Source organism: Neophocaena asiaeorientalis, unplaced genomic scaffold, assembly GCF_003031525.2.
Source record: "Neophocaena asiaeorientalis asiaeorientalis breed wild unplaced genomic scaffold, Neophocaena_asiaeorientalis_V1.1 scaffold45, whole genome shotgun sequence".
Lineage (NCBI taxonomy): Eukaryota > Metazoa > Chordata > Mammalia > Artiodactyla > Phocoenidae > Neophocaena > Neophocaena asiaeorientalis.
Genome location: NW_020174642.1, coordinates 8,520,808 through 8,536,070, shown reverse-complemented (window position 1 = coordinate 8,536,070; position 15,263 = coordinate 8,520,808). Strand labels below are relative to the sequence as shown.

General features: G+C 39.3%; 1 protein-coding gene across 1 annotated transcript in view; it reads left to right on the top strand.

Annotated features, from left to right (window-relative positions):
* Positions 1 to 15,263, top strand: part of DSCAM (DS cell adhesion molecule) — a 737,093-nt gene that overhangs the window by 459,640 nt on the left and 262,190 nt on the right. The window contains exon 10 of the mRNA XM_024758431.1: positions 1,178 to 1,456. Within this exon, the coding sequence (XP_024614199.1) occupies positions 1,178 to 1,456 (279 nt within the window). The remainder of the gene's footprint in view (positions 1 to 1,177; positions 1,457 to 15,263) is intronic.

The following is a 15,263-nucleotide window of genomic DNA, read 5'->3' as shown; positions in this document are numbered from 1 at the left end:
CTGCACTGGGTACAGATGGTATATCATGTTCATTGCTGTCTGACCAGCACACACAGTGCAGTATTGAGCACATACCAGGTGCTCAGTAAGCACTTCTTGAGTGAATGAATGAATGCATGAATGGTTTCCTTTCAGATGTTTCTCAGCTGGATCCCTTTTGTCTCCCCTGAGTTGATAATTGAAAGGAGACTACAACTGATTTAAAGAATAAACTTTGCAGACATCCTGCTGTTTAATAACTTCATTTTGTAAAATCACCTAATATAATAACTGGTTTATATTAGGTTATTATTGGCTTAATAATCTTAATAATCTATGAATAACTACCCCAAAAGGCTGATAAGAAGAGGATATTGATAACTAGCCCATGACCCCATGACAAATAAGAAGGATGAATAAGAATTTATTAGGGAAATTAAATCAGAAAAGAACATTCCAGACTGAGCTTCACTGTGTCCAAGGCTGGCCAAGCTGAAGACTATATAACCTTATCTTCAGTAGCAACACATCTCCACAACTCAGAAAACTGGCCACAGATCAGTTCATAACTTAAGGTCATGTGCAAGGAATGTGTAAAATTGAAGAGTGCAGAGTAGTGATGCAATTATCCTAACACAAATCTTTTAAATTAACATTTGCTATCAGTTGGATGTTAGGTATTAAAAAATGTTAACAATTAAACTGGACTCTCTGCTTCTTCAATAGGGTTAAAGTATTAACAAGATGTGGAACGGATTGAAGAGAGAACAGTAATTCTACTCCTGATATTAGCAAAGCAGGAAAGAAATCTCTTGTACACATTATGTTTAAAAGCTTCCAAGAGAAAACCAAACCCAGGTCCCTCTTTAAGAGTATTTACACTGAAAAGTGCAGAATCTGAAATGTTTCCTTTAAAAATGATTATTGAATTTTTAAAAAAATTATCAAAATAAATGTGATTAAGCATATTTGCTGAAGTACAAATTAAGCCATGCTTTTCATTTAGAACAATGAGAAAATTCAAATAACAAAAAAGCACAACTTCCAATCTTCTACCAGTTCATATACTTTTATGCTATAGCAGTGATTTGTATTACTCTTTCAATGTCATGCAAAAGGGTTAAAGAAAAAAATATAGAGTATTTACACAGTTCATTATCATCTTTCCTCTCTTACTTTTTCTTTTCTTTTCTTTCAGTTCCACCTTTTATCCAACCTTTTGAGTTTCCAAGATTCTCCATTGGACAGCGGGTCTTCATCCCGTGTGTTGTGGTCTCAGGGGACCTACCCATCACCATCACCTGGCAGAAGGACGGCCGGCCAATCCCAGCGAGCCTCGGGGTGACCATTGACAACATTGACTTCACGAGCTCCTTAAGGATTTCCAACCTCTCCCTGATGCACAATGGGAATTACACCTGCATAGCCCGCAATGAGGCAGCAGCTGTGGAGCACCAAAGCCAACTAATTGTGAGAGGTGAGGAGACACTTAGGATGCATGGCACCTATGCAGTCAGATTCAACAGCACTCACCAATGGTGTTTCCTTGAAATGTTATGAAAATAACCAGAATTCATAAGAATTCCCTGTCATCCCGTTTAAACACACACACACACACACACACACACACACACACACACGTAGAAGCCAACTATGAACTCCCCTAAACTCCAAGCCAAGGTGTATTTACCTAAAATGTGAAGTTTCAGAAAATTAGCAGAGAAGAAATGTGTGAATGAGATGTGGCGACCATGGGATTTAATTCTTGAAATAAAGCTTCCCTGCATTAACCCAGTGACTTGTGAGGCCCAAAATCCATGAGCTCATGCTGTGTTATATTTATTTTATATAGCACTTTTTATATTATCATCTAGATTGATGGCTTTTAAAAATATTTGCCAAAGCCATATGTCACAGTTTTTCTGAAGTCAAAAAATAGTAGCTTTTTATATTTTTTTATTTTAGTTTTAGAAATGTGGTTTTCTTTGTTCCTCCCTTCTGTTGAGCATTAAATGTCTATCTTGGAAGGGTATTGAAACATTTACTAAATTAAGCCAAGTGTGACAATATTTATGAAAAAAAATAAAATAAGATGGTTTAACTTGTAGAAAACTTTGCCAGGGCTCTCAATGCACCTAAAATGTAAGCAACAGTCTTATTTCAAATCTCTTTGCAAGTCAGCAAATTCCCATCAAGGTTCACACTTGCCATCTTCAAAATGAGGAGCTAGTGTTCTCCAGTGTCTGTTGAACATGGATGTTCTGTGACTTTATGGTTCTCCTAGAGTTGTAGGTGTTCATCTACCAGTAGAATATTCATCCACATTGCAAAAGTAAATGTATGAAATTAAAGATGTATATTAATGTTGATTGTTTGCATTTTAAAGTCCTTGAACACAGGGCTCTCACTGTAATTGTCAGGAGGGGATGATTTCCATTACCTGCAAGACAGTCAATAGATGTAAGCAGACTCTTTCTTGAGCAATAGGTTCCCATGTCCTTCCTCAGTCCTTACAACCTGTCCACATGACCCCTCTCCTTCCTTTCTTGTTGAAGAGTAATGCTCATTCTGTCTACTTGCCAACAAAATTAAGTGGAGCATACTTAGAATTCATATGAAGGCACCAACTTTGTGAAAAAGATTTTCCCTGAGTGAGTAAGAAAATCTACCTTCAGTTAGATACAAAACAAAGGTACAAATGGCCTTATGCTAATAAAATTGGGATACATTAAATGTTTTTTCCCATTTTTGAAGATATATAAAAATGGGAGCCAATCTAGTACTGCTTCCCAAGTGTTTTCTTATAAGGAGAACTGACTCTTACTATCATTTGTGAAGGGCAAAGCAGTGAGTACGTTAGCCTGTCTCCAATATAATCTGCTCTGAAGGATCCAGGTCAGAGAACAGAAATGCTACATAAAAATGTACATGAGTGTTCTGTGAATCACTTGCCTTCACAGGAAATGCAACCAGACTTTTTTGACCAAGGCAAAGGTCAGATGACCTGGAATTGAGCCTAGCCAATCAGGATAATGTAGTGGATCACAATTTGATTAGTATCTCCGTGTGGTTATTTTTTAAATATGTTAAATAAGGTTCTGTGAAATTAACATTAAGTCACTAGTTAGGTGATATAGCCCCGAGAAAGGAAATGTGCTTCACAAGCAGGTCAGTAGCTGGAGAAATAGTCAAGGACAAGGTAATGTGCGGGGGCAGTGGTTCACAATCCAGGCTTCACCATAAAATCTCCTGGGAGATTTAAGAAAACACTAATGACCATTTTCTGGTCCTAACTAAGCCCAACTAAATCATTATCTCTGGGAGTATATCCATCTCCCAGATCTCTGGGGCATTATCCTTTTTTTTTTTTTCAATTCAAAATCACCTGTTAGTGGTTCTTGAATTGTGTCACACATTAAAATTATGTGGGGAGCTTTAAAAAATTCCTGATGTCCAGGTTGAAGTCCAATTAAATAACCATCATTGGACATGGGACCCAGGCACCAGGAATTTGTAAAATCCCTGAGTTGATTCTAATATGCAACCAAGTTTAAGTCTAAGCACCCTGGGTAATTTGAATATGCAGCTATTTTAGAAGTCTGGAGTTTTTTATCTAAATGCAAAGAGGGGCCATTGGTGACTTTAACTAGGCTAGTGGCATGGTCTGATTTATGTTTTTAATCATAACACTAGCTGCTGTGGAAAGAATGGATTGGTCCAGAAAGCAAGTAGGTAAGAAGCTATTTTAGAAGTCGAGGCAAGATAAAAAGCGCCTTGAGTCAGGGTGGTCACAGTCAAGGTAATGAGAAGCAGACAAATTTGCAATATGTTTTGGAAACGAATCAAACAAAGCATGTATATATAGTGAATGTTGCAAAGAGAGAGAAAGAGGAATTGTTAAATGAAGTACATATTTTGCCTAATAAGGTAAAGGAAAGTGTCTTCTACAGAAGTGGAGAAGATACAAGGAATAGCTGTTGTCACAAGGGAAAGAATGATGTGGGAGAAACAAGAAGGTCTAGACTCAAGGCATTCCAAAATTTAAGGTTCCAGAATAAGAGGAGGAATCAGCAAAGGAGACAGGAAGAAGGAGCAGTCAGTGAAATAGGAGGAAATCCAGTGGACTGTGGGGTCCTGAAAGCAAAATAGGAAATAATCAAGAAAGATAGGTGATAAAGTATATCAAATCCCACTGAAAGTAGAAAAAGAGGAGAACCAACAATTGCTCATTGGGTTTTAGGAAGATGGATATTGTTTGTTACCTTGTAGAGTGGCGTGGCTGCAGTGAATCCCTGATTAGTGGGGCTTGAACAAAGAAAGGGAGATGAATGTGTGGGAACTCAGGAAAATACAATTATTTTTGTATTTTCAGGAATGTTGGTATGACAGGAGGTGAAGTGGACATGGGACAAGGGAAGCTTACATGCTGATGGGAATGAGCCAATAGAGAGGAAGAAAGTATGTGGCAGGATAAAGAGATAATTACAGGATCCAAGTTCTTGACTTAGTTAATTGGGTTCTTTGAACCAGTGGAATATGTACAAACTGGTGTAATAATAATCTTGGTGGGGCTCCAGAAAGTAGAACCAACGGAAATGGTTGGAAATTTCAGTGAGACAGATTTTGAGTCAAGTAACTTAAAAGATAAATATAAAATTCATCCAATGGGGTCATCAGAGAGTAACATGCAGTGGATTTATCCTCCTACCATCAACAATTATAAAACTGGACAAAAGTTTATAAAGTGACGATTTTCCAAATACGAAACAGGCAGCACAGGGCTGTGGTCCTAGAGAGGAGAGAAATATATGAGTTAAGCCCCAAATTCACCCCATATTTTTTCTTGGTGCACTTTCCAAACCATGATAGACGGATGCAGAACCCAAATAGTTAATGGTGATTTTTATGGTGAAGAAAAACAAAGAACCATTAGAACCATTGAGGTGCTGGATATTGCAGGTCAGAGTACTAGAGTGGGGAGCTGTTCAAAGAAAGATTTCTAAAAATCTATATAGGGCTCCCTTTGGGTCTTTAGCTTAATACTACACGTCACATGCATAGGGCGAGACCCTATGAAATCTAGCAGAGAACAACTTCCAGGCGTATGTGAGATGAATACAGCTTCCAGCAGTCACACAGTCCTGAGAAACATTGGAGTTCTGATTAGCCAGAGTAGAGAACACACAGGGAATTCAGTTAAAATCTCAGAAGAGGCCACACACTAAGAGAGGCCTAATCTAGCCCTGGGATAAGGGCTACTCTAGACTAGCCCTAATAAAAAGCTTACAGGTAGCCTTGACAGGATTAAATTTCTTCACTGGTAAATCGACTGTTTGCAAGAATAACATTCAGTGTTCTTAAAAGGAAGACAACAAAATCCAGACTCTCAATATCATGGCATATCTGCAATGCCTTGCACATAATTACTGGCTATGAGAAGAAATAGGAAAATGTGAGCCATAAATAAAAGGAAAAAAAAGAAAAGAAAAGAAACAGCCTAATGGGCATACAGATGTTCGAATTAGCAGACAGGGTTTTAAAGTAGCTATAATAAGCATTTTCAAAAATTCAAATGAAAAGATGTGTGCAATGAGTGAATACATAGGGAATGCAAGAAGAGAAGTATAAAACATTTTTTAAAAAGAACCAAAAGGAAATTCTAGATCTGAAAAGCACAATATCTGAAATGAGAAACTAACTAGATATATTAAGTGGGATCTTGGATACTGCAGAACAAAGGATAACTGAACTTGAAAAGAGGGCATGAGAAAAATATCCAAATTTTTTAGAGAGATAAAAGACTTAAAATGGCAAACAATGCCTCAGTGAGCTTGAAGTAATGTCAAGGAGTCCAATATAAACATAGTTAGAGCCTCAGAAAGAAGGGCAGGAAAAGCATAGATCTGAATAGTAATGACTTGAAAATCTTCAAATGTGGTGAAAAATATAAATCTACTGGTCAAAATGATTAATGAAACTCAAGTAAAATAAGCACAAAGAAAGAACCATGCCATAGCACATCATAGGGTGTAGATTTTACAGATTTTTGCATAATCTATCAAACTGTACATTTAAAACCTGTGAATATTACTGTATATAAACTGCACCTCAATTTGTTAAAAATTTAAATGTAAATTTTCTAATATTCAAAATTCTTCAAAAATGAAATAATTCCCTTCACAAAATATTAACTTTCCTGACAATGGAGGAGACACCATTTATCAAAAGCCGAACGATATTTTGAAAGACGTTGCATGAAATAGGTGTCACAGCCTAGTGGCTGGCCTCAATAAAGAGTAGTTTCCCTTCTGGCATTAAGGCTCAATGATTTAAAGTTAAAGGCTCTTAGTTGCACTCCTTCCTCACGGGCTATATCATATTTTATAACACATACGGAAAATATTCTAACTTCAGCATGACTTTTAGTAAACATATCTCTTTGTTAATTCTATCTAATGGGATATATAAGGCACATAAGGTACACAACTTTCCTTAGCCCATGCTACAATGGAGATGGGTTTATGATTCATTGAATTAAAATTTAAACCTGGGCCAATTCTTGAGCTCATGTTGCAGAGATACCATAGTAGATCATCATGCTGATTTCAGAAAATAATCACCTTTAAATAAACCTTAATAAAGTCAAGGCAGCTTTCTCTGGGCCTACTCTTCTTTTAATTACAGTTGGAATGGCAATGGCTAAAATGAATTAATTAAATAAGGATTACAAGATAACCCTAACTCTCTAATGAAGCTTTCTCTATTTTAAAGTCCTTGTCTGTAGCAATCATTATTTTACTTGTTTTTCTCAAAAACTTAACAGTCCCATGAGTTCAGTATTTTCTTGTGTCTTACTTGTCTGCAAAAGAAAACAAAAAAATCACTAAGCTTTATGTCTTCCAAATATCAATGGATAGATATAAACTTTTACACCCACTCCCAAATGACTGCATTTGCTCTGTCCTTCATTGCTTCATCTTTCCCTTATTGCATCATGAAGCAACAAAGGACTTAACACATACTCCTAACTGCCAGTCCTTGGAGTAGAGTCACTGGGATGATGAAAGCTCATTTCCTCCCATTGAGAACTCCTGCTCCAGTGGGAATGAGGCAGATTCCAGAAGGGAGGGAGAAATCCTGAAGGATTGGAAAATATAGCAAGTAGTTAAGAGGAGAGGAAGGAAGACATCGTGTTCCTGGAAGAAGGTCTGTTACTTGCAATGGCAGGAGGGCTTGATAGGGCAGATACATCTGTGTCTGGGGGAATGGTGTGCAAAATGGCAAAATGAAGAAGGGTGAGACTTGAGAGCTAAGTCTGGTCCACATCTTGAAGGCTTTCTGTCCTATGAAAGAGGTCTGGAGGGCATGGAAATTTATGCAGAGTTTTAAAGCAGAAAAATCATATGGTTCATGGCAGGACGAGTCACACATTGGAATAAAATGAGTCTAGGTAGGACGCCTGAAAGGGAGGTCTTTGTAGTCCCCATGAGAAGTGATGATGGCTGTAGCTAAGGTGGTCATAGGATGGGCAAAACAGAAGATGCTTGGCAGGATTTAATGGCCAGTTGTGTGAGGGAAATGTGTGAGGGCAATATTTGAGAAGCCTTGAGGACAGATGTGCAAGAATTCTGGCCAAGGACTGTGCTGAGTGTTGGGTTGGGGAGTCGCTCCAGATGTAGAACATTTCACCAACGCATCTGTTTCCCCTCTGCCCTTAGTACACAATGATTGGAGCAGGGCACTTTCTCCCTGCATGACTAATGCCTGCCGTGGTTGACAGCTTGTCTTCTTGTATAGCTAGAGATCAGGCAGCTGCTCTCAGAATTTCAAATTTCAGTTTGAATGGTCAAGAACTGGAATTTTATCACCACTTCAGCTAGATCACATTCTGGATAAGCTAAATAGATCTTTTTTGGTAAAATGAAGAATCTTATTTATTATTGCCATTTGGAATGAAGAGTGTTCCATACTGCACACTGTAGACTCACTAACTTTGGAACATAATCTGTCCTTTGATTCATGAAAAATATGCAAAGATATAGTTGGAGAAACAAAACCCACATAAAAATAGCAAGCCATGTTAGAGAATAATTATATGGATTTTTATTTAAATCTTTAACTCAAATTAGAGAATGTTTTCCTCTTAGGGGCTTTAAAGTTTTTGGCCTGAGATGTAGCTTGGGAAAAGTAGAAATAGAATAAGGAGTTCAGAGACCTTGAAGTTGCCCTGTCGCAGTGAGGGTGGTTGGAAAGTCTCCAAGTGGCAGACTGCTAATGACAAGAGCAAAACGACCTCTGATAAGGGAGAGGTCAGTGCCGTTTGATAGACTTCATGGAAGGAGTGAGCACCATCAGCCTTGATGTATAAGTAAGGTTTAGAAAGAAAATAAAAAATATAGCAACAGGGCTTCCCTGGTGGCACAGTGGTTGAGAATCCGTCTGCCAGTGTAGGGGACACGGGTTCAATCCCTGGTCCGGGAAGATCCCACACGCCGCAGAGCAACTAAACCCGTGTGCCACAACTACTGAGCCTATGCTCTAGAGCTCATGAACCACAACTACTGAGCCCATGCACCTAGAGCCCGTGCTCCACGGCAAGAAAAGCCACCGCAATGAGAAGCCAGCAGGCAGCAATGAAGACCCAACACAACCAAAAGTAAATAAATTAAATACATTAATTTAAAAAAAATTTCAGTAAGTAAACCAAGGTCCACATTTTTGCTTGTTCATTTTCTATATGACTTTGGAAACATGATTGAGTTTCTCTGAGTCTCAGTTTTCTCATCTGTAAAATGGAAATAATGAGACTTACCTCTTGGAATTGCTGAGAGAATTGAATCAGGTAACAATTGCTATGTCCTTAGCACCCAGATAGTAGCAGGGCTCTCCAGTTTCTCTTCATTTAATGAATGAGTAGAAGGAGGACAGAGGCATTCAGACATATTTTCTGAGGTCAGTGAGGGATAAACAGCACCAGTTAAGACACAGAGGCTGTGCCATTATTTATTTATTTTTAACATCTTTATTGGAGTATAATTGCTTTACAATGGTGTGTTAGTTTCTGCTTTACAACAAACTGAATCAGTTATACATATACGTATGTTCCCATATCTCTTCCCTCTTGCATCTCCCTCCCTCCCACCCTCCCTATCCCACCCCTCTAGGTGGTCACAAAGCACAGAGCTGATCTCCCTGTGCTATGCGGCTGCTTCCCACTAGCTATCTATTTTACGTTTGGTAGTGTATATATGTCCATGCCACTCTCTCGCTTTGTCCCAGCTTACCCTTCCCCCTCCCCATATCCTCAAGTCCATTCTCTAGTAAGTCTGTGTCTTTATTCCCATCCAACCCCTAGGTTCTTCATGCCGTTTTTTTTCTCAGATTCCATATATATGTGTTAGCATACGGTATTTGTTTTTCTCTTTCTGCCTTACTTCACTCTGTATGACAGACTCTAGGTCCATCTACCTCACTACAAATAACTCAATTTCGTTTCTTTTTATGGCTGAGTAGTATTCCACTGTATATATGTGCCCCATCTTCTTTATCCATTCATATGTGATGGACACTTAGGTTGCCTCCATGTCCTGGCTATTGTAAACAGAGCTGCTGTTATGCCATTATCATAGTTAGCCCACCTGCTTGTTGCCTTGAACAAATACATGCTTGATGTAGGAAGTGATGGGGAACCTCAGAAGTCCTGGAACTGATTGCCTTTGGGGGTGGGAGACCAGTCTGGTAGCAGTCAGTGGGCTGTGTCTCTACAGATAAGGGAACCCAGGGAAGACCCCTTGGCCTGTCAACTGACCCCCCCAGACCCCATCCCTGCTTCCCTCACCTCTCTTTTTCCTTCCATCCCTATCACAATTTGGACACCTATTAGCTGTGTGATCTTGAGTAAATTCCTTAAGCTATTTTTACCCCAATTTTCTTATTCCTAAAATGGGAGAATAGTCAATAGGTGTTTTCTGAGGGTTAAAAAAAAGTATGTATTTATCACAGCAACTGGCACATAATAAGCCAGCAGGTGGTAACTCCCTTTCCGGCTCTTCTTCTGTTTCTCCCTTCCTCCCACTCACATCTGCATGACTTTGGTACATGATTGAGGACACAATACATAGAAGAGGCTGGGGGTAATCCCAAGTATCAGGCAATTAATTAGAATGATGGCCTAGGGAATACAGTCAAAAAGGTAATAGTGCAATATATTTTTGCAGAAGCTGAAGCAGTTGGGGATAAATTGTGTGTGGAAGGTAGAGGTGATAACTGAGACGTTAAGGCTGAGGTATAGGATAAAAAGGTAGGATTGAAATGGAATTTGGGAACCCAGTTCCTGGTTATTCCTTACACCAGAGTCATATGACCTTGGGCCATTGTAAAGCTAAGCACATTTTTATAGTTTGGGTCACTGGGAAGATTTACGAAGACTTAATTTAAAATAAATTCGCTGTTATCATAAGTTAAAAGAAAAAAACCCTTGGCACTTATACATGTGCCTCTTTTTTATAGTTTGGGTCACTGGGAAGATTTACGAAGACTTAATTTAAAATAAATTCGCTGTTATCATAAGAAGTTAAAAGAAAAAACCCTTGGCACTTATGCATGTGCCTCATGACTTACACGGGCAGTGGATGGATGATCACCCTAATGTCACACTCAGTTGGGTGACCTTGGCATAGATGAAGCCGCTTTGAGGGAAAGGACTGAACTTAATGGCAAAACACACCTGCCCTTTGGTTCTATTATTGGCTCAGCACCACTGCGAGGAAAGCTACCAACACTGTGATTTCCTATCTGCGATTCCAAAGGTCAGTTTTCTTACACTTCTTTATATCTTATGACGGGTCTGTTGTTTCTGGCTTTTAATGGTGAGCTGGCACACAGTGAAACAAACACATTATCTAAAAAGCCCTTACTTGACCTTTATTTGGCAGGAAAAAGAAAACTTATACAAGGCCACTATCTGGTTGCTGTTTGTGGACCCAATTTATGATACTATATTCATGCTATCATTTTGCTTCATTCATCCATTCATTTTTCCAACAAATACTTGTCAAGCACCTATTTTATAATAGATGCTGTGAGTACTGGGGGTACCACGGTGATCAACACACAGAGAGCAAGTCCCTGCCCCATAAAACTTAGTAACAACCTAAATGGGAAAAGAATTTGAAAACCAGTAGAGACATATGTATATGCATAACTGAATCACTTTGCTGTACACGTGAAACTGTACACAATAGTGTTAATCAACTATACTCCAATATAAAGTAAAAAGTTAAAAAAAAACTTACATTTTTCAGAGCAGGAGAGAGGCAATGAACACACAAGCGATGTCAGGTGTCTACCTGTGGTATGAAAAGTAAAGCTTGATAGGAGGATTGACAGTGATAAGGGAATGGAATTTTCAGATGCACAGGGTAAGCCTTTCTGAAGAGATTTTTGAAAAGAGACTTGACCAAAGTGAGGGGGTGAGTCACAGGTCTCTCTGTAAGAAGCGAGTTATAGGCAGAGAGACAAACAGGTACAAAGACCCTGAGTCAGGAGTGGGTTTTGTGGGTTCAAAGTACAACAAGAGACCAATGTGCTCACTGTTCAGTAGGAGAGAACGGGGGGTGGCGGTTATCTATTCTGGGTATGACAGGAAGCCACTGGAGGTTAATTTCCAGTGTCATAAATTAACTCTTACCTAGACTTTGATCAATTACTATCTTGACTAAATGCCATACAGCAGAGAATGGCAATATTTATCTACACAAGACCCCTGTCTTCCGCTGCCACCACCAAGTAGCTTCCGGTTTACCTTCATACCTAAATGGGAAAAGAATTTGAAAACCAGTAGAGACATATGTATATGCATAACTGAATCACTTTGCTGTACACGTGAAACTAACACAATAGTGTTAATCAACTATACTCCAATATAAAGTAAAAAGTTAAAAAAATCTTACATTTTTCAGAGTAGGAGAGAGGCAATGAACACACAAGTGATGTCAGGTGTCTACCTGTGGTATGAAAAGTAAAGCTTGATAGGAGGATTGACAGTGATAAGGGAATGGAATTTTCAGATGCACAGGGTAAGCCTTTCTGAAGAGATTTTTGAAAAGAGACTTGACCAAAGTGAGGGGGTGAGTCACAGGTCTCTCTGTAAGAAGCGAGTTATAGGCAGAGAGACAAACAGGTACAAAGACCCTGAGTCAGGAGTGGGTTTTGTGGGTTCAAAGTACAGCAAGAGACCAATGTGCTCACTGTTCAGTAGGAGAGAACGGGGGGTGGCGGTTATCTATTCTGGGTATGACAGGAAGCCACTGGAGGTTAATTTCCAGTGTCATAAATTAACTCTTACCTAGACTTTGATCAATTACTATCTTGACTAAATGCCATACAGCAGAGAATGGCAATATTTATCTATACAAGACCCCTGTCTTCCGCTGCCACCACCAAGTAGCTTCTGGTTTACCTTCAATAAAACTGAATCCCTGTCCCTGTTGACAGTTAGTGAAACCTACATCCATTCTTTGGAAATATATAGCTACTTAGAGGCCATGAGTTCCAATCATAAAACACTGGACTGTACCTAACACTGAAAAATTCCTGTCCTATTGTATACCTGTCCTATTACTCCCTTAAAAACAGCAAAAATAATTCTTCCCTTTAATAAACAGACCAAAGCCAAAAATCACATATTTTAAACAACCCTCATCTTAAGTATCATAAAGCAGGAAACTCTCTCAAAGGAATCCCTTCAAGATTTCAGATAGTGTCAGGCTACATGGGTCCCATGACAGGGTTTGGGTATTTTAGAACATATACATCTCACGTGACTCTTTTTAGGGCGACAGGAGTATTGCATGTGCACGCAATTATGATTCATAGAAATGTATGGCAACAGTGGCCTGCATTGCCTTTTGGGGATGTGACATAATTATTTGGTTGAACCCATCCCTTCTATCTCTTTAATCACCCTAGTCCCCACTGGAAAAGTCTCTCTATTGGAAAGCCAGCTATATTGGTGGATATGTTCACCACAAATAAAGTGTTCTGCAAATAAAAGGAAACCAAAATATAGTTAAAAAAAAAAAAAGGAAACCAGCAACTTTGAGGAATTATAACAAAGACAATACAGAGTCTTCAGTCTTTAGGTCCTATCATAAGTTTTGGCTAAAATCATGACAGTGCTGACAGCTCTGCATCCTTCCACCTTCAGTTCTATATCTCGTTGGCCAAAATCCTCCTGCAGTTCTCTGTGCTTTCTTCTGTTAGATGGTGCTTCTAGACCCGTACTCCTCAAAGATCTTGTGCATTGGGGTCACTCTGATCTGAGTTATTAACAGAGCCATTGCTACTTTGGATAGGGTCTGTTTCCTAGTCTTTATAATTGGAACAATAATATCCATTTATTGATTTGTCCATTCAACAGATATTTGCAGAATACTTTCTATGTTCCAGCACTGTGTTATGTGCTGGGATGCAATGGTCTGCAAGAAAGGCATGGTTCTTGTTCTCCCAGGTGTGCAGCCAGATGTGGGAGACAGGCATTTAAACCAGCAACACCAAACATGTGGTAAAGGCTATGACATGATAACGCAGGATTCTGTGGAGGCACTCAGTCTTGTCCACAGCATCAGAAAAGGTGTCCCACACTAAGTGAAATTTGAGCTGAGATGTAAATACAACTAACTGATAATTTGTTAAACAAAGAAATACAGAAGCCTATGTGAAGACCCAGGGGGAGCTGGAGAATAGATAGACTGGAACAAAGCTTACAAGAGGAAATGTCAAGAGATGAAGCTGGAGTGCAAGGACCCAAGTCATAAAGAGCCTTCAAAATATTGTAAGGGTTTCAGTTATGTCAAGGGACAATGTGAAGGCACTGATGATTTTAAGCAGGGAAGTCACATCATGTGATTTCTCTCTTAGAAGTATCTTTCAGGCCACTGTGTGCAGAAGGCATTCGAGTAGGCCAGTAGGTAGCAGGTAGACTAGTTAGAAAGCTGTTTCATAAATCCAGATAAAAGCCAGTTTTAGCCTTATCTCAGGTTAAGTCCCCCTGAAAGCAGAGTGTGAGGTATAGGACTGGCTGTAGATCACTTATTTGAGATGTAATTCCTGGATCCCAGAGTGAAAGAATGAAGAGATATGAGATTAGGAAAGGAGGGGGAAAAAATCAGTAGAAGTTGCTTTAATGAGCTAGTTGCTGCTGTGGGCAACTGGGGCTCATTCCTTCTGGGAACCTTCCAAGGCACCACACAGAACAGTTGTTCTCAAAGGTAGTCTCTGGACCTGCAGCCTCAGCGTCACCTGAGAGCTTATTAGAAAAGGCAGTGTCTTGGATCCTGCCTCAGACCTACTGGGTCAAAACTTTTAGGGACAGGGTTCAGCAACTTGGGTTTTAATCAACTCTTCAGGTGATTCTGACACCCTCTGGTGTTTAAGAAGCACAGACATAGAGCACACCTTAGAGTTGTCCAATAGGATTGGAGGATGGAGACGCAGGGCATTTATCCCGATGCCCACCCCTCACTGGTTGCACCCATGAAGGTGAGTGTTTGTTACTTTAGAGAAGGCCCTGAGACAGCAAAGAGAGACTCCTGTTCTTGGTGTGGTGTCCTGGCAAAATGCATGGAGCTGTCCACCCTGCGGTGCTGAAACCAGATGGATGGAGGCACTTCACTGCACACCCTGTCTACCCATCATGACTAGGACACGGCAATGAAGATGAAGAGAATTTGAGGATATGTGACACATTTGCAAGAAAGAATCATCAGTACCTGATACAAGGAGATTAAAGAGGGGCATATGAAAGATAATTCTCAATTTTATGGGCCATTTCCTTCAGTAATTGCCTTACACTTACAATATGTCAGTGGTTATTTTCCATGTAAACCTCTGTGATTGGTTTTTAAATAATATTGCTTTGGATTAGAACCAAATCGAGGGGAGGGATCATGGATCAATTATAATTAGACATTCTTCCAGAGGAAATGCAAGAGATTAGCTACCTTGCCCATTTGACAAGAGATTCCTTGCTCTTAGCAGAATTTGAGCCAAATAGAATGTACATGATTGCATATTTACCTTCCACCCTGGACAGAATGATTCTGACATGATGTCTTAAACTTTGCAATCTACCCTTGTGGTTGTTAGATTAATTTTACTAGAAAACTTTGCTCTATAATATCTCCAGCATTTTTTTCCTAGGAATAATTTGCTCACCATGAGACAGACACACCTTGTCACTTTTTTTTTTTTTTTTTTTTTTTTTTGTGGTATGAGCTCCCCCT